The sequence below is a fragment of the Mobula hypostoma genome, chromosome 19, assembly GCF_963921235.1.
Source record: "Mobula hypostoma chromosome 19, sMobHyp1.1, whole genome shotgun sequence".
Classification (NCBI taxonomy): domain Eukaryota; kingdom Metazoa; phylum Chordata; class Chondrichthyes; order Myliobatiformes; family Myliobatidae; genus Mobula; species Mobula hypostoma.
In genome coordinates, this window is record NC_086115.1 from 15,211,611 (window position 1) to 15,233,384 (window position 21,774).

At 47.6% G+C, this 21,774-nt stretch overlaps 1 protein-coding gene across 2 annotated transcripts in view; it reads right to left on the reverse strand.

The window, feature by feature from the left end:
- Positions 1-21,774, reverse strand: part of LOC134358846 (lysyl oxidase homolog 4-like) — a 116,979-nt gene that overhangs the window by 43,643 nt on the left and 51,562 nt on the right. For both annotated transcript variants that reach the window (XM_063071405.1, XM_063071406.1), the window contains exons 5-7: positions 9,835-9,873; positions 6,425-6,638; positions 3,028-3,211 (exon numbers count right to left, since the gene is read on the reverse strand). In XM_063071405.1, the coding sequence (XP_062927475.1) occupies positions 3,028-3,211; positions 6,425-6,638; positions 9,835-9,873 (437 nt within the window). The remainder of the gene's footprint in view (positions 1-3,027; positions 3,212-6,424; positions 6,639-9,834; positions 9,874-21,774) is intronic.

The following is a 21,774-nucleotide window of genomic DNA, read 5'->3' on the forward strand; positions in this document are numbered from 1 at the left end:
ACCCACACCACGATCAATCTAACCCTTTGTCCCACAAAACTCTCCATTTTCCTTTCATCTGTGTACCTATCTAAGAGTTTCTTAAATTTCCCTAACACGTCTGCCTCTACCACCACCCCAGACAGAACGTTCCACACACCCAACCGCTCTTGGTAGAAAAATCTCAACTCTGACATCCCGAGTATCACCCTCCAATCAGTTTAAAATCACAGCCCCACGTATGAGCCATTTCTGCCCAGGGAAGAATTCACAGAAGGTCCACTTTGTCAATCCCTCTTACCATTTTGCACAGCTCCATCAAGCCACCCCTCATCCTCCTTCACTCCAAAGAGAAGAGTGCAAATGGGCTGTCAGGGACTCAGGGGGCTGAAGGGCTGCTGTCTCTACCTTCATACCCTGGTACGTACCAGTGACTGTGCCCTTCCTCTCTGCCATTACCTCCACGAGGGCACAAGAATATTGGAGGCCAAATGGCATTTATGTCTGCATGGGAGCAGGAGACCATTCAATCCACTGAGCAGCACTGCCTCTTCAAGAGATGTCGGGGGCAGCTTTTTCACCCAAAGGGCAGTGCAAATTTGAAACGTGCTGCTGGAAATATTGTTAGGGGTGGGGATCATATTAAAGGTGTTTAAAAGCCATCTAGAGGTTTAGAGAAGCTTAGAGACCTGTGGACTAAACGTGAGCAGATAGGACATGCTCACTGAGCAACACAGTGAGCATAGGTGAACATAGAACATAGAACAGTACAGGCCCTTCAGCCCACATTGTTGTGCTAACCCATTAATCTACTCTAAGATCAATCTTACTCTTCCCTCCTATATAGCTCTCCATTTTTCAATCACCCATACATCTAACTGAGAGTCTCTTAGATGTTCCTCATGTATCTGCTTCTACCATTTTCAACCTGGGAAAAAGTCTTGGCTATCCACTCAATCTATGCCTTTTATCTCAGTCTCCTCTCACTGTCTCAGAACATAGTACTTCAAACTTTACAGCACAGTACAGGCTATTCAGCCCACAATATTACTGCTCTAGGATCAATTTAACCCTTCCCTTCCGCATAGCCCACCATATTTCTTTCATCCACACGCCTGTCTAAGAGAACGTCTTGCCCCTAGTTCTCATCTACCTCTCCTGTTGAATGAAGTCTGCTTGCACGGCCGAGCCCTGTGGAGCAGCATTGAAAGTAGCAGTTAGTCCAACACTTCCTACCACAACACTGAGGTTATCCTCAGCGATCCCAACCCAACGTGTTATTTGCTTCAGAAATAAACGGATGGTAACTGCTGGCAGCATGTGTCTACGCATATGGATGATGACCCACCCCTGTAGCAATATAGAACGGGTACAACAAGGTCATGAGGGGTTTCAGATGGAGTGCCCACCCACCACCCCTCAATGAGACCATAAGACATGAGAGCAGAATAGGCCATTTGGCCTATCAAATCTGCTCTGCCATTCTATCACAGCTGATTTATTATCCCTCTCAACCCCATTCTCCTGCCTTCTCCCTGTAACCTTTGATGCCTTGACTATTCAAGAACCAATCAACCTCTGCTTTAAATATACCCAATGACTTGGCCTCCAGCTGTCTGTGGAAATGAATTCCACACATTCACCACCGCCTGGCTAAAGAAATACCTCCTCATCTCTGTTCTAAAGGGACATCCTTCTATCCTGAGGCTGTGTCCTCTGGTTCCATTCTAAGCCTCCCCCTCCCCATTGGAATAGACCCCAATAACCATATAACAATTACAGCACGGAAACAGGCCATCTCGGCCCTTCTAGTCCATGCCGAACGCTTACTCTCACCTAGTCCCACCAACCTGCACTCAGCCCATAACCCTCCATTCCTTTCCTGTCCATATAGCTATCCAATTTAACTTTAAATGACAATATCAAACCTGCCTCTACCAATTCTACTGGAAGCTCGTTCCACACAGCTACCACTCTCTGAGTAAGGAAGTTCCCCCTCGTGTAACCCTAAACTTTTGCCCCCTAACTCTCAGCTCATGTCCTCTTGTTTGAATCTCCCCTACTCTCAATGGAAAAAGCCTATCCACGGCAACTCTATCTATCCCCCTCATAATTTTAAATATCTCTATTAAGTCCCCCCTCAACCTTCTACACAATAGACACTTATACCAACACAGAAGGTGAACATTCAGCATTCTAACCATGCTATCTCTTGGGAGTGGGCTGTAATCTCATCAGTCCCTTTTTCCTTCTCCTTATCCCCCAGATCCCTACAACTTACTCTCCCTCACACATCCATCATTATCCCTCACTCGAGGAACTTCACGGTGGTCTGTTTACTGGCCTTCGAGCAGTGAAAACCACATACGAAGTTCGCAGTGAATGACTGGGCCCTGCAGAGTGTTTCAGAACACAGGGATCTGGGAGTACGAGTACATGGTTCCCAGAAAGCGGAGTCACGGGGCGGTGAAGAAAGTCTTAAGTCAGGGCACTGAGTACAGGAGCTGGGGCGTTACGTTGCAGTTGTGTTCAGTTCTGGTCGCCTCATTATAGAAGGACGTGGAAGCTTTAGCGAGAGTGCAGAGGAGATTTACCAGGATGCTGCCTGGATTAGAGAGCGTGTCTTATGAGGAGAGGTTGAGCGAGCTAGGGTTTTTTCTCTTTGGAGTGAAGGAGGATCAAAGGTGACTTGATAGAGGTGTAAGAGGCATAGCCATTTTTCCATGGGGGAAGTAGCTTGCATAAAGGGACATAGTTTGAAGGTGTTTGGAGGAAAGTATGGGGGGATGTCAGAGGCATTTTTTTCTTACACGGAGAGTGGTAGGTGCATGGAACACACTGCAAGAAGTGGAGTTGTTGGCACAACTTCGTGGGCCGAAGGGCCTGTACCATGCTGTACTGTCCTATGTCCTATGTTTTGGCACGAGACCACACTGGACAGAGGGAGCCACAGTGTGGGAAGGGGCGAGACCACAGAGGGGTTTGGCAGCAAGATTGTGGATTGTAAATCCCAGTTCCGCACACTTCTGCGTGCTGTGCACCACTGACCTTGTCCCAGACGGGCTCCCGGAAGTGCCTCCCGGGCACTGCCGTATCCCAGCTCGCGGCACACCACACTGGCAGTCACTAGGTTCCAACGGTCATCGCAGACGGTCCCCCATTTGCCGTTCTTCAGGACTTCCACCCTGCCCTCGCCGGTCTGAGCTCCTCCCCTTAACCTCACCAGGGGTTGCTGGGGAGAGAAAAATGAAGCACGTTTTGTCCAAGGCACTGGAGTTATACAGCATAGAAACAGGCCCTTTGGCCCAACCCATCCATACTAAACCGGGTGACTTCCTGAGCTCATCCCTTTTGCCCACATTTGGTTCATAGCCCTCTAAACCAGGGGTTCCCAACCATTTTTATGCCATGAACCCCTACCATTAAGCCCTTGTTGTTCCTCTCCGCACCCTGTGGTACATCAGGTGGCAACCTTGCCATTTCTTTAGCATTTTGTCTGTCAGGCTGAGTTGCTAGCTCGACGCTCAGCCCAGCATGGATGGAGAGCGTGCAAGGGGCCAGCCAGATTCGAACCGGGGATTTGAACGCACCTCGAAGTCCGGTGCGGATCCCAGCGTACCACCGGCCGGTACACCATTAACCCCTGAACCTTTCCAACCCACCAATCTGACCAAATGTCTTTCAGATGTCATTAGTGTCCCTGCCTCTACCACTTCCCCTGGCAGCTCGTTCCATGCACCCCTCACCCTCTCCATGAAAACGATGCCCCTCAAATCTCACTACAATCTTTCCCTTCTCACCTTAAACCAGTGCCTCTAGTTTTAGGCTGCTGTTCTCTGGGGTAAAAGGCTGTGACCATTTTCACCTTATCTCTGTCCCATAGGATTTTACAAACCTCTGTATGGTCAAAGGTACGGTCCTGGTTTAACCTAGTGTATCACATCGTCATGCCAACCACCAGGCATTCCAAGTTGGCATCAAGTTCAACAAGGCCATAAATACATCTAAACTGGACGTGGTACAATAGAATCAAGGAACCATATACTGAACTGGGCCTTTTGTCCAATGTGTCCATTCACATTGATCCAGCCCAAAGTTATCCATGTCTAGATAAGTAAGTGCTCATCTAGACACTTTCTAACTGCGATCAGTGACTCTGCTTCCACCATTCTCTCTGTCAGTGTGTACCTCTCTCTGGGAGAAACAAGTCCCCCATCAGATTCCCTCTGAATCTCTTCTCCCTCACCTTAAATCTGCGTCCTCTAGATTTATTCATCGCTGATAAAGGGAAATGTTTCCTGCTGCCTACCCTTATGATTTCATATTTCTCAATCATGTCGCCTCTTAACTTCCTCTGCTCCCATGCTCTCCAGTCTCTCCTCATTACTGAAGCAGATTACTTAATGAGGGGCAAAGTTGAAAAGTAAAGAGTTATATTGAACTTGGAACAGACCTCCGTCAAACCACTCTTGGAGGTTTGGGTATTGTCCTGGTCAGCATATCATAGGAGGAATGGCTATCTGGAGAGATTGCAGAGGAGGTTTACAATGATGATCGCGGAAACGCAAGGACTGTGTGTGCTGTGAGAGAGGATAAACAATCTGGAAGGCTGAGAGGTTTGTAAAGTGCTGAACAGTTTATTATGGAGATTGAAGAAACTCTTAGACAGGGCTCAAGGATGATGGAAAAATGGACGGCTATGTGGGAGGGAGGACCTGTGCTCTGCTGTAATGTTCCATGTTCTAGGTTTTAGGTTCTGAGAAGAAAGGTTGCAAGAAGGAGAAAGTGAGAGAGAATGATAGAGAAAGGAAGTCAGAGGGAGGGAAAGATAGTGGGAGAGAGAAAGAGTCGAGAAACAGAGAGAACAGGAGACAGATACTGAGAGAGACAGAGAGAGAGAAACAAAGGAAGTTGGAGACAGAATCAAAGAGTCAGGGAGAAAGAAAGTCAGAGAGATGGGGAAAGTAGGAGTGAGAGAATGAAACATAGAAACATAGAAAACCTACAGCACAATACAGGCCCTTCGGCCCGCAATGCTGTGCCGAGCATGTCCTTACCTTAGAAATTACCTAGGGTTATCACAGCCCTCTACTTTCCTGAGCTTCATGTACCCGTCCAGGAGTCTCTTAAAAGACCCTATCGTATCCAAAGAGAGAGGAGAACAGAGAAAGAGAATCAGAGAGAGAGCGAGAGACACACAGAAACAGAGTGTGAGTCAGAGACAGAAGGAGAACTGGGTTTTGAAGCAGTTTTCAGAAGTGTGTGGATACATTGGAGTTGATACGTGTTTCAGGAATGGTCAGCTTGCTGGCTGCTGGTGTGGCGGGGATAGACTGATTCCGAGAATCTGGTCTCTGTGTGGGAGTGGATCAACTCAGCAGTCATGCAGAGGAGGTGCAGGAATTCAGGATGTGTCTATCCCATCACTTTCACACAGGGCCTTAAAGGGACAGTCAAACACAGTCACACAGCACAGAAACTGGCCTTTCAGCCCAACTCATCCAACTATGCCCCATGATTGTATGCTTCACCCCCCCCCCCCCCCAGGCTCCTACACTCTGAGGAATAAAGTCCTAGCCTGCCCAAACGTTCCCTATAACCCATAAACAGAAGAGATTCTACAGATGCTGAAAGTCTTGGGCAACACACAAGATGCTGGAGGAACTCAGCAGGTCAGTAGCACCTATGGAAAGGGCCTGTCCTTAGCCCAAAATGTTGTCTGGTTACTCCCTTCCATAGCTGCTGCTAAGCCTGCTGAGTTTTGAGCGCGTAGAATTCCATATAACCCAGCCCCCTTCTCAGAAATCTCCTCTGCAATCTTTCCAGCTCAGTGACATTTTTCTGACCAAATCTAAACACATATGTGCCCTCACAAGTCCAACATCAAATCCTCTGGAGTCTGGAGGCCTGTGTGTGTGTGTGTGTGTGTGTGTGTGTGTGTGTGTATCTGTGTGTGTGTCTGTCTGTCTGTCTGTGTATCTGTGTGTGTATCTGTGTGTGTGTCTGTGTGTGTGTGGGTGGGCTGGTGGGAGGGAGGAAATGGATTTCTTTGCTGTCATTGCTCTGTAGTTCCTTGTGTTGGTCTGTTGAACACTGTGGGCACAGTGGGCTAGATTGGCACCGGAATGTGTGGTGGTACTTGCGGGGGTGTCCTCAGTGCTTACTCAGGTTGTGTCGGGTGTCGGTACAAATGACCCATTTCTCGGTATGTTTCAATTTACCTGTGATAGATAAATGAATCTGAACTTCAGTAACCAGTGCCCTCGCTCATGAAGGCAAGCACGCCAGCAGAAGCCTTCGTCACCGCGCTGTCCACCCGTGGCGCCAGCTCAGGGAGCTTTCATTGCCCTGCAGCATAGGGTACCGTATCAGAAGCTCAGGCTGACCTGCCTGGAGAGATCCCCGGCACAGGGCCATGGGACATTAGACCGTACAATCTCCTCACCTCAGCACGGTAAGCTTTCCGGAACCGGCTGCCGCTGCCCTGTGAAAATGTAGGTCCTGGCACACAGCCGACCACGGCATGCATCCCTCCCTCACAGGGCGACATCTTCTTCCCTGCGGACTGCTGCAGCCTGCACTCCGACAGGTGAGGCTCGTTGCCGCTGCACGACACCTTGTGGATCCAAAAACTCCTCTTTCTGATGGACGAGTACAGCCTATCGGACAAGGCAGAGAGAGTGTGAGAGAGTGAGTGAGAGAGAGCGAGTGAGAGTGAGGATGAGAGAGAGGGGGAGAGGGGAGGGAGAGAGAGAGAGGGGTGGGAGAGAGAGAGAGAGTGGAGTGAGTGAGTGAGTGATAGAGTGAGTGAGAGTGAGAGAGAGAGAGTGAGGGAGTGGGTGAGAGAGAGAGGGGGGAGAGGGGAGGGAGAGAGAGGGGTGGGAGAGAGTGAGAGAGAGTGAAGGAGTGAGAGAGTGAGGGAGAGTGAGTGAGAGAGTGAGTGAGAGTAAGAGTGAGAGTGAGGGAGAAAGTGACAAGTGCAGCCCACTATCTTATCCCACTCCACTTCTTACCCCTCTCCCTCTCTTAAGTTATTAATGAGTTCCTGGACCCATTGAATACTGCAGCACGGAAACAGGCCTTCCTGCCTACCTGATCCATGCTGTCCACAGCATCCTTCCTTCTAATCACATCTAGCCCCACTTGGCCCATAACCATCCAAGCCCTTCCCCTCCGTGTACTTATCCAAATACCCGTTCCATGCTGCAAGCATTCAAAGTAGTTGTAGCATTGTCTGGCACCGGGGGCATCCGTGCACAGGATCAGAGAAAGCTGCAGAGGGGCTGTAAATGCAGCCAGTTCCATCATTGGGCACTCGCCTCCCCACCATCCAGGACACCTTCAAAAGGTGGCGCCTCAGAAAGGTGGCATCCATTCTTAAGGGCCCCATTGCCCAATATATGCCCTCTTCTCATTGGCAAATAGCATTGTACAAGCTGCACAGCTCTCTGCCATCTCAGGAGAGTGTACGTTATCAGGGAGGATGTACAGAAGCCCAGGAGCCCAAAGTCACCCAAGCAATGGTTTAGGAACAGCTTCTTCCACTCTGCCGTCAGGTTTCTGAATGATCTATAGACTCTGAACACTGCCTCACTATTTTGTTATTTTGCACTGTTTCTTTATTTTTTTTTATCTGGTCGTTATAAACCGTAGTAGCTTTTATGTATTGTGCTGCACTGCTGCCACAGAACAACAAATTTCATGGCATCTGGAAGTGACTGAGGACGAGCAGCGAGGAAATATGGTGCCAGCGGATTCTGCAGACCCACACAACTTCTTCCAGTTTGTCCTCAAAACAGCTCACTTCTCTTATATCTTTCTTTTCAAGGTGGTTGTGGTTCTGCTGATGCCCGTGATCTACAGTTCAAACTACGGTTCTTCGCAAGCGGTAGGTTTTCGGACCGACTGTGCGGCCTAGCACTTCTCTCCCCCCAGGAACGGCCTGGAAGACATGCGCTCTCAGGGCTGGGAGTTTGGAAGTCAATGAGCAACCTGGTTCCTCGCCGATTTCATTGACTGAACTGTCTTGGGAGGCTTAAACGTCGGGACTGGAACACCAAGACAGCAGGCGGTGTACTTGCTAATCGTCAGCCGCTGTGGGGAGAAGAGTCCCCTGTACTCGAGCGAACCCCATCTCTCTCTCTTACGATAGAGAGTGAGAGCTTGTCGGTCCTTGGCACGTTGGAGGTCGGGGGGGGGGGCTTTGAGGAGCAACGTGGAAGATTGTAACATTGGAACAGCTAGTCGCTGGTCTCCACTCTTACAGGAGTGTCATTCTCTCCCTCACTGGAAAGAGAGGGAGCCTCTCTGAGATACCAGTGCTGGTTTGTGGACTGTAGTTTGATGGAGTCTGAATCAAGGACTCTTTGGGGTTTCTGCTGTTGCTTGCATGTTGTTGTCGGAGCGGGGGGGATGAGGAGAGTAGGATCAATGATTTAGCTGCTGCCTGTGCGAAGGTGGGGGAGAGGGAGATTCAGGACTTCGATGTTTCTCTCATTCTATGGGGTTTCTTTGTTTCGTGAGTGTCTGTGAAGAGGACGAATTTCAGGTTCTATATGATGTATATACTCCAAAGTACTTTTGAACCGTTGACAATAAACCTGATTCTGAAGAAGGTATCTGGTGTCTTCTTCCCCTCTGAATTTGTTAGCTTACTAGTTACAGGGGAAATGTTGACCTGGGTGAGGGGTTTGAGAAAGACCCTCACATTTTTAGGTGGGGTGCCTTGAAGATGGTGGCACTGGTAGACCCCTGCCCAGACACAGGTGCCGGACTAGTGAGAGGGTTAGGATCAGAAAGGAACCCCTACGTGTCCCCCCCAATGAAGTGAAGGTTACAACCAAGCTGGAGGGTCACCAGGGTGTGATCAGGGCTCGGAGATGGAGAACTCTCATCTGACATGGTGGAGAGACCTCCAACTTGTACAATACCGTAACAATGTGTAATCTTCACAAATACTTTATTCCCCGTTTGAGGTAAATATTTCATCACATTAAAAAGTGTCCTCACTTTTAGGAACAGCTTTTTCCGCTCTGCCGTCAGATTCCTGAACAGACAATGAAACCATGAACACCACCTCACTACACTTGCTATCTTTCTGTACTAATTATTTTAAATGTACAGATATATTTCTTATTCTAATTTATAGAATATTTTAGGATTTGCACTGTGCTGCTCTCCAGAAGACAACAAATGCAGGACATGTGTCGGAGATAATAAATGTGAGTAACACCTACAAAAAGCTGGAGGAACTCAGCAGGCCATAGAAATGAGAACCGAGATCTTTCCTCAGGACGAGAAAGGAAGGGGGCAGAAGCCAGGATAAGAGGGTTGGTGGCGGGGGAGAAACAAGCTGGCAGGTGATAGGTGAAGCCAGGCTGGGGTGAAGTAAGAAGCTGGGAGGTGATAGGTGGAAAAAGTAAAGGGCTGAAAAAGAACAAATCTGATTGGAGAGGAGGGTGGACCGTAGGGTAAAGGGAGGGAGGGGAGGGAACCGGACAAAGGTGATGGGTAGCTGAGGAGAAGAGAATGGGTGAGAGGGGAGAGGAGAGTACAAGCTGGCAGGTGATAGGTGAAGCCAGGTGAGGGGGAGGATGTGAAGTGAGAAGCTGGGAGGTGAAAGATGGTAAATAATAAACACTTTTGCAAAGAGGTGAGCCCTGTTCTGTCCCTCTCTTTACTCACATATTTAGATCTCGACTAACACAAACTTTCTGTCCTCTTTAGAGCATCAATAAACTAGCGGCCCTAGGAAATTCGCTCAGTGTTCGAAAGGGTCACGATGAGGACACGAAAGCCAGCCTGGCTCCTGGGAGGAGCGACTGATGTGTAACTCAGAGACGAACAGTTTGATACCTGGTTTTAGGGTTGTTCACCTTTTGATCCCACTGCTTCCTGCAACAAAAGAATGCAAGAGATTAATATCTTACCAACACCGCCAATGCACCGTACCAGACTAGACATGAATAAATTGCAGGTGTGTGACACAGTGTTAAATGTGCTTGTATGGAAACAGGATTCGATTTAGTCTCTGATGTTGGGGCACTTGCTTCATTCCTCCTACACATTTAGAGTGCTGGAGTCATAGAGCTCTACAGCACAGAAACATGCCCTTCAGCCCATCTAGTTCAGCTGAATTGTTGATCTACCTAGTCCCATTGACCTGCAACTGGGTCATACCCCGCCATATCCCATCCATGTACTTAGCTAAATTTCTCTTAAATGTTGAAATCAAATCCACATCCACCACGTCCGCTGGCAGCTCATTCCACACTCGCTCCACCTTCTGAGTGAAGAAGTTCCCCCTCAGGTTCCTCTTAAATATTTCACCTTTCACTCTTAGCCTGTGACCTCTAGTTCCGGTCTCACCTAATCTCAGTGGAGAAAGCCTGCTTGCATTAATTCTATATATACCCCTCATCATTTTGTATACCTCTATCAAATCTCCACTCATTCTCCTGTGCTCCCGTGAATGGAGTCCCAGCCTATTCAACCTTTTTCTAAAACTCAGGTCCTCAAGTCCTGGCAACGTCCTTGTAAATTGGCAGCAGACTAACACAGTGGTTAGCGCAATGCTTTATAACGACAATGACCCCGGTTCAATTCCACCGTTATCTTTAAGGCGTTTGCATGTACTGCTTGTGACCATGTGGGTTTCCTCCGGGTGCTCCAGTTTCCTCCCACATTCCTAAGATGTACAGCTTAGTAGGTTAACTAGTCACATTGGTGTAATTGGGTGCTTGTTGGGCTAAATCTAAATAAAAATAAAATAATTTTCTTTGAAGTCTTTCAATCTTATTGCTATTTTTTCTGTAGGTAGGTGACCAGAACTGCTCGCAATACTTCAAATTTAGCCTCACCAAACTCTTATACAACTTCAGCGTAACACCTGAATTCCTGTACTCAGTACTCCGATTTATGGAAATCAATTCTAGAAATCTCCATTTTTTGTGGATTTTCACCGGAAATGGTCATGGGGTTCTCCCCAGCGTTCATCAGCCCGTCCACAACCTGGGACAATTGGATGTTTTACTGCCTAGTGAAAGGTAACGTCTGACCTCTCAGAGATGAGGGTGACTTGTCGGGCAGGTTGTATCTGATGGGCAAGTGAAGAGACAGTCGTGCATGATGGGGAGACGCAAAGCTCCTTTGCAATTCATACAGAAAATAAAAGAGCTGATCTTCTCAATGGAGGACAACATTGGGCAACGTTCACTCCTTTCCTTCAGCCACTGAGTGGTCCAGGTTTAAATAAATAAAATGTAATTGCAGCCAAAATTTGTGTTAAATCAAACAGCAGGGACAGAGGAGGCAGGTACAGTATGTTAGCTAGAAGAGTGGATATGGAGCGTTGGCCTTCATTAGTCGGGGAATTGAGTTCAAGAGCCACAAGGTAATGTTGCAACTCTATAAAATTCTGATTCGACCATATTTGGAGAATTCCGTTCAGCTTTGGTCGCCTCATTATAGGAAGAAAGTAGAAACTTTGGAGGGGGTACAGAGCAGGTTTACCAGGATGCTGCATGGATCTGAGGAAAGGTTGAGCGAGCTAGGGAATAAGAGGTGTCTTGATAGAGGTGTACAAAGTGATAATAGGCATCTTGCTCCCATGGCAGAAAGGGCCAATATGAAGAGAGTATAATTTTAAGGTGATTGGAGGAAAGTATAGGGGGGATGTCAGAGAAAGTTGCATGGAACACTCTGTCAGGAGTTGGTGGTAGGTAAACTCTTAGATAGGGACATGAATGACTGAAAAATGGAGGGCTATGTCCTGATGAAGGGTCTTGGCCCAAAACATTGACTGTTTATTCCCCTCTATAGATGCTGCCTGACCTGCTGAGTTCTTCCAGCATTTTGTTTGTCCCTCTAGTTTTTTGTTCTCCTTCCCTAGGTAAAAGACTGTGAGTGGTCACCTTGTCTATGACCCTCTTGATTTTATACAGATAAGAAAAACAGGCAGCAAAAGGGAGCTGGGGTCAAGATCTCATGCAATACCAGAGGAGGTGAATGTCTCTTTCTCCTATTCTAATCTTCTTGTCTTCTTATCCCAGCTCCTGATCTTTGGAAGCACGATGGCAAACTAATGAATCAGCCTTGCAAAAGCTCAGAATGGCATTCCAAATGGATCTGCCTTCCAAAAGAAGTTGGGTGGGACTAGATCATAAGTTCAGGGTGAAAGGTGAAATATTTAAGAGGAAGCTGAAGTGAGAGTGTGGAACAAACTGCCAGCAGAAGTGGTAGATGTTCAACATTTAAGATAAATACATGGTTGGGAGGGGAACAGAGGGCTATGGTCCAGATGCGGGACAACGGAACCATGCAGAAAAACATTTTAACATGGATTAGATGGGCTGAATGGCCTGTTTATGCACAGAAGCCTGGATTATTATGACTCCTAACCTGGATTAATAGCCCAGATTGTCTGAATTCAGATCCACGTGCGGGTGGCTAATGAGTAGGCTGACGAACACACTCCAGAAATGCAAATAGGGTCTGAAATTGTCCGCAATAAGAGTGCGTGTCTCTCGGGAAACTGGAATCTCTCTACCACATATATTTCTCTTTAAAAGCCTCCCTTTTAACACCTGTCACTGAGTAACTTAATTCAGCTTTCAGTGTTCGATGGCAGAGTCAAGTGCTGCCTCAGATAACATCATTTTAGCTTTCCCTGCCACGCTAATGGTCTGTGTTGCATTAGTAATGTACTTTCTTACAGGGTTCCAAACTGCAGCCAACAATACGGATTTATTCATGAAACATTTCAAGCTCCATCAAGTATAAATCTATATAATACCATACTTCAGAATAAATAAAAATCTTTCTTAATGCAAAGACCATAGGAGCAGAATTAGATCATTCAACCCATCGAACCTGCTCCACCATTCAAAAAATTGCTGATTTATTATCTCCCTCAACCCAGTTTCGCCTGCCTTCTCCCCATAACCTTGGAAACCCTTACTAACCAAGAACCTATCAACCTCCGCTTTAAATTACCCAAAGACTTGTCCTCCACAACTGTCCAGGGCAATGTCTGTAGATTCGCCACCCTCTGGCTTAAGAACTTCCTCCTCACCTCTGTTCTGAGGTGACATCCTTCTCTTCTGAGGCTGTGCCCTCTGATCCTGGACTCCCCCACTATAGGAAACATCCTCTCTACATCCACTCTATCTGAGTCCTCTGATCCTAGACTCCCCCACTATAGGAAACATCCTCTCCACATCCACTCTAACTGTGCCCTCTGATCCTAGAACTCCCCCACTATAGGAAACATCCTCTCCACATCCACTCTACCTAAGCCTTCTAAACCCCATCAGAGCCATCAAACGCTCTGGGCCTGTAGAATTGGAGGATAAAGATATTGGATTAACTTGCATGTCAAGGTGCAAGTTTCTGAGCACTTCTTGACAGCACCTCACACTCATTGGAATAAATAATCTCAACTGGGAACAGCACCAAACTAAATTGGAATAAGCTAACTATGGATATATTAGCAACACGCACAAAATGCTGGGGGAGCTTTGCAGGTCAGGCAGCATCGATGGAAATGAACAAACAGTTAATGTTTCAGGCTGAGGCTCTTTGTCAGAAGGAGGTAGAAGGTGGGGGAGGGGGAACAGGACATGCTGGAAGGTGATGGACTAAACCAGGCTGGGGGGAGGGAGATGAAGTGAGAAGCTGGGAGGTGATAAGTGGAAGCGGCGAAGGGCTAATGAAGAAGGAATCTGATAGGAGAGAACAGTGGATCATGAGAGAAAGGGAGGAAGGAGAGGGACTGGGGTGGGGGTGGGTGTGATTGGCAGATGAGAAGAGGTTTGAGAGTAGAACCAGAATGAGAATTAAAAAAGAGAAGGGTCAGAGGGAGGAAATTACTGGAAATTAGAGAAATCGATCCACTCTCACCCCTTCTCTTCCCTTCACCTGCCCATTAGAGAGCGAAGAAGTTCCCCCTTGGGTTCCCATTAAATAGTTCACCATTCTCCCTTAACCCATGACCTCTAGTTGTAGTCTCACCTACCTCAGTGGGAAAAAAAAGCCTGCCTGCATTTCCCCTATCTAAATGCCTCATTACTGTGCACACCTTAATTGATGGAGCAATGAAGATCCAGGAACGCTTGATATTTTAGCTGACGGGGTTTACAGAGAGGGGTAGGTTGCTAGAGCTGGAGGCATTTGGATACAAGGGAGATTGTTCTCAGTTTGGCTTTGCCCATCCAAAGTAGGTCGGTGAGGGCAGAGGCGGTGGGGAGTGGGGAGTCAGTCCCTCAACTGACTCGTGCAGTGCTGCTTCAGCTGAGCTTCTAGAGTTCAAAGGTGCTTTTCCATTTCAACTCGGGCTGTAATCAAATTCAGCAGAAGGGCTTTACGTATTATTTCAATATTATATGAGTGATCATGCATATATTGTTTGATTAAGTATTCTTGTTCGTTTAAGTGATTAATTATGCATTGTATGTACTGTACAACTACGTTAATTGCAAATGTCATCGCACTACCGTGTGAGACGTGCGCACCCCACTAAAAGCAAGAACGAAATAAACTTGTATTCCTGGACCCCCGTGTGCTCCTTTGAATTAATTTAATTGCTGAAGTTACAAAGCAATAAGACTTTATCTGGCTCAGACAAGAGCAGAAACACTTGGCAGGTCAGGACGCATCTGTGGAAAACAAGATAGTCCGTGTTTTAGGTCAGAGGCTCTTCCTCGGATCTGGGAAAGAGGTGGAAGAGGCTGGTTAAGCTGCAGGAGGTGAGGGAGGGTGGGGAGGGGGGATAGGACGGGGAGTGTGGGAGAGGGTAGGGTAGAGTGGGAGAGAGTGGTGGAGGGAGGGGGAGGATGGAATAAGATGGAGAGTGGGGACTACAGGAGAGGGTGGTGGAGGGGGGAAAGAGTTTGGGAAGTTATGAGAGGGTGGGGAATGCAGAGGAGGGTTTGGGGAGGGGGAAAGAGTTTGGGAAGTTGTGAGAGGGTGGAGAATGCAGGGGAGGGTAATGGAGGGCTTGCGGAGGGTGGGGAAGGATCTGGGAAGTTGTGAGAGGGTGGGGACTACAGGAGAGGGTGGTGGAGGGTTTGGGGAAGGGGGAAAAGAGTTTGGGAAGTTGTGAGGGGGTGGGGACTACAGGAGAGGGTGGTGGAGGGTTTGGGGAGGGTGGGGAAGGGTTTGGGAAGTTGTGAGAGGGTGGGGAAAGCCGGGGCAGGTGAGGGAGGGTGGAGAATGTCCCGTTACACTGTATTGCACAACTCCTACTGAGCTTCTGTCAATGTTCACACGGTAACTGCTGCCCACAGCACTTTCTCTGTAGCTGTAACACTTTATTCTGCATTCTGCTATTGTCTTGCCTTGAACTAGCTCAATGCACTGTGTAATGGTTTGATCTGTATAAACAGTAAGAAAGACAAGCTTTTCACTGTACATCAGTGTACGTGACAATAATAAGCCATTTCCAATTCTGTTATTGTTTTCCCTGCACGCCCCAATGCACTGATGAAATGTATGGATGATACGCAAAACAGAGTTTTGCACTGGACCTTGGTACATGTGGCATAAACAATTGGCTTATCACTATTCACTCATTGAACAGATGACCCTGTGCACAGATTATCCCTGTGGTCACCCAGGTTTTGCCCCATCGGGGATATCCCTCCTCTCACACCCTAGCAAACAATGATGGGCAAATAAGCGCAGCCCCTGCCTGCAAAGTCCATGTAGGACATAGTGCATTTGACATAGAACGGAGAACAATACAGTCCCTCGCAGGTCTACCAGGACGCTGCCTGGATTAGAGGGCAGGAGCTATGAGGAGAAGCTGGACAAACTTGCGTGTTTTATCTCGAGCAGTGGAGACTTCAGGGAGAACTGACTGACCTGTATAAGAAGTAGAGTGGGCAGCAAGTATCTTCCTCCCAGGGTTGAACCGTCTAAAACCAGAGGGCGTGCACTTAAAGCGAGAGGGGGCAACTTGAAAGGAATGTGCGGAACAGGTTTTTTTTATGGGTACCTCGATCGGGCTGCCAAGATTGGTCATGGTCGTGGTGTTAAAGAGACGTTCAGATAGGCAAGCGGGTGTGCAGGAAGTGGACAGATATTATGGACAGAAGGGATTAGTTTAGCAGGGCATTAACATGTTCTATGTTCCATGTGGACTTTGAACGCATAACATTGTGGGCTGAAGGGCTTGTTCCTGAACAGGACTATTCTGTGTTCTATGTGCTCCCCACAAACTAAACCACCTCGACTTAACGTTAAGAGATTTCCTCAGAACCACATGATCATGGGGTCAGGAGAAAGAATCAGATTCATCTCAAAGCAGTTATAGGTTCCTAACGGAGGAACCAGGCCTTAATTGAATATACATCACCCGCTGTATCAGAGCGGATACTGACAACACAATCAAAACCCTCCATCTTTGTTCAGAATTCATGGGCTCATGTTCTTTGTATTTATTGGATTCCAATCTGCTGTCGACAAAAAAAGAGTTACTAAGAATCACGACAATCAGTTCTGATAACATCTAATGAGGCCTCACTTATTGGCAATATCAACCAGTACTCTGATGTATTCTCACTGAAACACAATAAAGTTATGTCACACACTGACCACACTGAGTCACGACAACAATTTTCCTCCTGCAGAAACTTCCCACCCCATATACCCAGCCTGTACAGTTGGCGTATTGTATACAGTTTTTGTTGCTGATGTTACTAAACTAGAAAAAATTTACCAGGATGTTGCCTGGATTTGGGGGCCGTAGACTAGGACTTTATTCTCTGAAATATAGGTGATGGATTGGTGACCTGTGTCATGAGGGACAGAGACAGGGTGAAATCATGTAGTTATTTATTCCTAGGGAGGAGCCTACTAAAAGCTAGAGGGCAGGGGTTTAAGATTGGAACATGGGAGATTTAAAAGGGACATCAGAGGCAGCTTCTTTAAGCAAAAGGCGGTGCTTATTTGGAATGAGTTGCCAGAAGTAATGGTTGAGTCAGGCACATCAGCAACATTCAAAAGCCATTGAGATAAGTACTTAGACAGGAGAGGGTTAGAGGAATGCAAGCAGGTGAGACTAGCTCACTGGGCAACACAGTCAGCCTGGAGCAAATGGGCTGAGGGGCTCTATGACACCAAGAGTGGTGAATTGTCTTTTCTCCCGTGGACTGACTCCCAGGGAGGCAGTACTGCTACAACTGGAGTAATTAAGTCATTTGAGTTTGTGTTCACACAGCCAGAGAGGTATTCAGCACAGAAAAAGGCTCTTCGGCCCAACTGGTCTATGCTGACCAAGAGCCTTCTTACAAAGCATTTCACAGCCCCCACATTCTTTCACTATGAACATTGAGCAGAACAGCGCGGTGCAGACCATACAGCCTATGGTGTTGTGCCGACCTATTAACCTACTCGAGGACCAATCCCACACTTCCCTCCTACATAGCCCTCGGTTTTTATCCCTACCCCAACCTCTGGCAGTGCGATCCACACACGCACCCCTCTCTGTGTAAAAAGAAACTACCTCTGACATACCCACCATATTTCCCTCCAAACGCCATAGAGTGATGAGCCCTTGTATTAGTTATTTCCACCTTATTGGGGGTAAAGACTCTGGCTGCCCACTGGATCATGTTTTCACTCTGTAATTGCTCCCATTGTCCTGATAACCTTGTTTACAGCTGACCCCACCCACGGTCACCCTGGTTTTACCCCATCAGAGACATCCGACAAGCAGACCGTTTGCTCGAGCTTAGATGGGTGAGAGGGGATTCCACCAAAATGTGCAAAGCTCTGTCAGGCTCGACAAGCAGGCTGCAGGAGAGGACTTTCCCCTCTGCTGGGGTCACAGACACAGGTTTCAGAGCAAAGGAAGTTTCTGTTTATTTTAGAAACAGACCCTCTTGGCCCAACAAGCTGGTGCCGCCCAATTGCACCCATGTGACCAACTAACCTGTACATCTCCGGAATATGGGGAGGGTGGGGAACCCACGTGATCATGGTGAGAACATAGAAGCTCCATACACACGGCAGCAGAACTGAACGCAGGATGCCGATACTCTAATAGCTTCACGCTAACCGCTACACTGCAGACCGCCAACTTTTTTCAGAGGAGGATTTACGAGAAAAAATAATGTTGTGAAGTTCTACACCCAGGGCTGGTGTGATCCAAGAATATTTATGAAGGAGATAGATTTCGAGACACTAAAGGTAGCGGTGAGTGTTTGGTATTGAGTCAGAGAAACAGATCAACCAGGTTGGAATGGACTAGCAGTGCCAGCTCAAAGGGCTGAATGGCCTCCTCCTGCTCCTCTCCTCTGTTTCAATATTTCCCTGGAGGGTGCATTAAATTAACAGCTCTCTCGTTTGGATAAAAAAGACCTCATGGGAATATCTGAAGGAGAGAAAGAAACGAACACAGAGTGGTGTACGCATCGAACATTAGCTTTATCTGTCACACGAACATCGAAACATACACTGAAATGCATCGTTTCTGTCTATGGTCCAAGGATGTGCTGGGGGAAAGACCGCAAGCATCCAGTGGCAATGTAGCTTGCCCACGACTTACTAACCCTAATCACAGAAATCAACTTCTCCTCAGTGAAGCAGCCAGTTAAACACCCCCCCCCCCCGACTCTGGATGTCCTCTCTTTCTTCCTCCCTCCCAATGGGCGGAGGGGGCTGACAGCATGTACCAAGTCAGCTTCTACCCCGCTGTTATGAGACTTTTGAACCCTGGTATGATAAGATGGACTCCTAACCTCACAATCTACCTTGTTACAACCTTGGACCTTGTCCTCTACCTGTATTGTACTTTCCCTGCACCTGTTCCACTTCATTCTGCACTTTGTTAATGTTTTTACTCTATACTACCTCAGTACACTCTCTAATGAATTGGTATGTGTGGATGGTGTACAAGACAACCTTTTCACTGTACCTCAGTACATAGAACATAGATCAGTAAAGCACAGTACAAGCTCTTCGGCCACGATGATGTGCTGACCTTTTAACCTCATTCAAGATCAATTTAACTTTTCCCTCATACATAGTCCTCCATTTTTCTTTCATCTATGTGTCTTTCTAAAACTCCCTTAAATATCCCTGATGTACCTGTCTCTACCACCATCCCGGCAGTGCATTCCACATACCCATCGCTGTTTAAACGTCATATCGCTGACATTTCACCTATACTTCCATAGTTCAAAGCAAATTTTTTATCATAGTACATATATGTCACCATAAACTACCCTGAGATTCCTCCAATCACCTTAAAATGATAGCCCCTCATGTTAGCCATTTCTACCCTGGGGAAAAGGCACTGGCTGTCCACTCTATCTATAGCTCTTATCATCTTGTACACCTCTATCACGTCAGCTTTCACCCTCCTAAAATGATTTAAGATTTAAGATTAGCTTTATTTGTCACACGTACATCAAAACATCAAAAGGTACAGTGAAACAGTTTGCGTCAACGACCAACATGTGAGAATGTCACCACTTCCGTTGACAACATAGCATGCCCACAACTTATTAACTCTAGCTCTTTGGCCTGTGGGAGGAAACTGGAGCACCTGGAGGAAGCCCACACGGTCACGGGGAGAATGTACAAACCCCTTACAGGCAGCCGCGGGAATTGAACCTGGGTTCGCTGCACTGTAAAATGTTGTGCTATGCCCAATTTACCAATTTACAAACTGCTGGAGGAGCTCAGTGTCAAGCAGCTGCTGTGGGAGAAGGAACTGTTGGCACTTTGGGCTGAAAGCCTTCACCAGTCCTGATGCAAGGGTTCCAACCAAAATGTTGACAATTACTCTCCCTACCACCCCCCAACAGATCAACCGCCCCAGCACTCTGCTATGCACCTGCAGAGTACTGTGCACCTGTGTGGGGCAGATCAGCCCATGCGAAGAAAATAGACCTGTTGCTTAACGAAGCCTGCCAAATAATCACGGGCACACTACGCCCCACACCCACTAACATCATTTACAGACTTGCAGGCATTGCTCCCCCAGAGATCCGAAGACACACTACAACAAAAATTGAAAAATGTGAACAGAACTCGGATCCACGGCACCCACTACATCATCATGTGCCAGTTTCCAACCGCCTAAGGTCGAGGAAAAGCTTTGCTACAGTAGAGGAACTACCACACGGAACACACCCCCCCCCCCAAACATACAGTATTGACCTCTGGCAACAAACAGAAGCCAGAACCCCACCAGACAATACAGTGCAAGACCCCACAGAAATGTTGCCAGACGGGGCACTGCTTGACAGACGGAAGTGGTGCACTCTCAACAGAGCGAGAGCGGGAGTTTGTAGGACGGGGTACAATATGGTGAAGTGAGGTTAAAGACCAGTGAATCCTGTGAGTGTGGTGAAAGGGTGCAGAACATTGAACACGTTCTGCGCAACTGCCCACTCTCACCTGATTTAGCTGATACTGACCTGCTCAACATCAACCAAACAACACTAGAGTGGCTGGCTGTCTGGTGTGACAAGCTATGATGATGACCCCTCAGCAGATTGTATCTAACCCGCTGAGTTCCTCCAGCAGTTCTTTGTCGCTCTAGATACAACATCTGTCGTCTCCTGGGTCTACAAGCAGACTCCCTGACCTTCCCCATAATGCAAAAATCTCATTTCAAATATACTTCGATGTCATGTAACAAACAAGGTAAAAGTGTGTGGAAGCTAATCTTTTTTCCAGCCAGAGTAGGTCGACTTTTCCAAGGGGACTGACTTGTGGTTTTGAATGGAAAAGAGAGGAGATTGTGGCTGGTTAAAGAAAGACTTCCATTTATTCACAGTCCAGACCCCGACTCTCAAACCACTGTCTACAAGGCACGGGTCAGGGGTGTGACGGAACACTCTCCTCTTGGCCGCAGGAGTGCAGCTACAAAAGCTCTCAAGAAACACGGCACTATCCAGGACTGACACCACCCTAAAAAAAAAATTCCTGCCCTTCCTCCACCTCCGGCGCACAGTGCCTGCAGTGTGCACCGTCTATGAAGTGCAACGCGTTTACTCACCTGCTCTACTCTGACAACCCCACCCAAAATCAGCACTTCTACCACTAGGAGGTACCGCGGAACTGTGGCAGAGCAATTGGCGTAACGCTATCACAGCGCCCTCTGTAAGATCGGGGTTCGCTTCCTGCCGCTGTCTGTAAAGTGTTTGTATGTTCTCCTCGTGACCACATGGGTTTCCCCCAGGTGCTCCGGTTTCTTCCCTCACCTCATATGGTTTAGGGTTAGTGAGCTGTGGGCATGTTATGCTGGTGCCGGAAGCATAGCGACACTCGCAGGCGGCCAGGCACAATCCTCGCTGATTTGATTTGACGCAAATGACGCGTTTCACTGTGTGTATCAGTGTATATGTGGCAAGCAAAGCTCATCGTATGGGCAGCACAGTAGCGTAGCAGTTAGTGCAACGCTGTGACAGCAAGCCAGGTTCAATTCCCACTGCTCTCTGAAAGGAGCTTGTACCTTTTCCCCATGACCCACGTGGGTTTCCTCTGGGTGCTCTGGTTTCCTCCCACAGTCAAAAAGAGGTATGGGTACGTAGGTTAATTAGTCACATGGGTGGAATTGGGTAGTGAGGGTTGTTCGGCTGTATCACTAGATAAACGAGGGGAGTGGGGGCAGGGGACAATACCACTTGCTGGTTCCCCTCCATATCACACACCATCCTCCATATCACACACCACCCTCCATATCACACACCATCCTCGATATCACACACCATCTTCCATATCACACACCATCCTCCATATCACACACCATCCTCCATATCACACACCACCCTCCATATCACA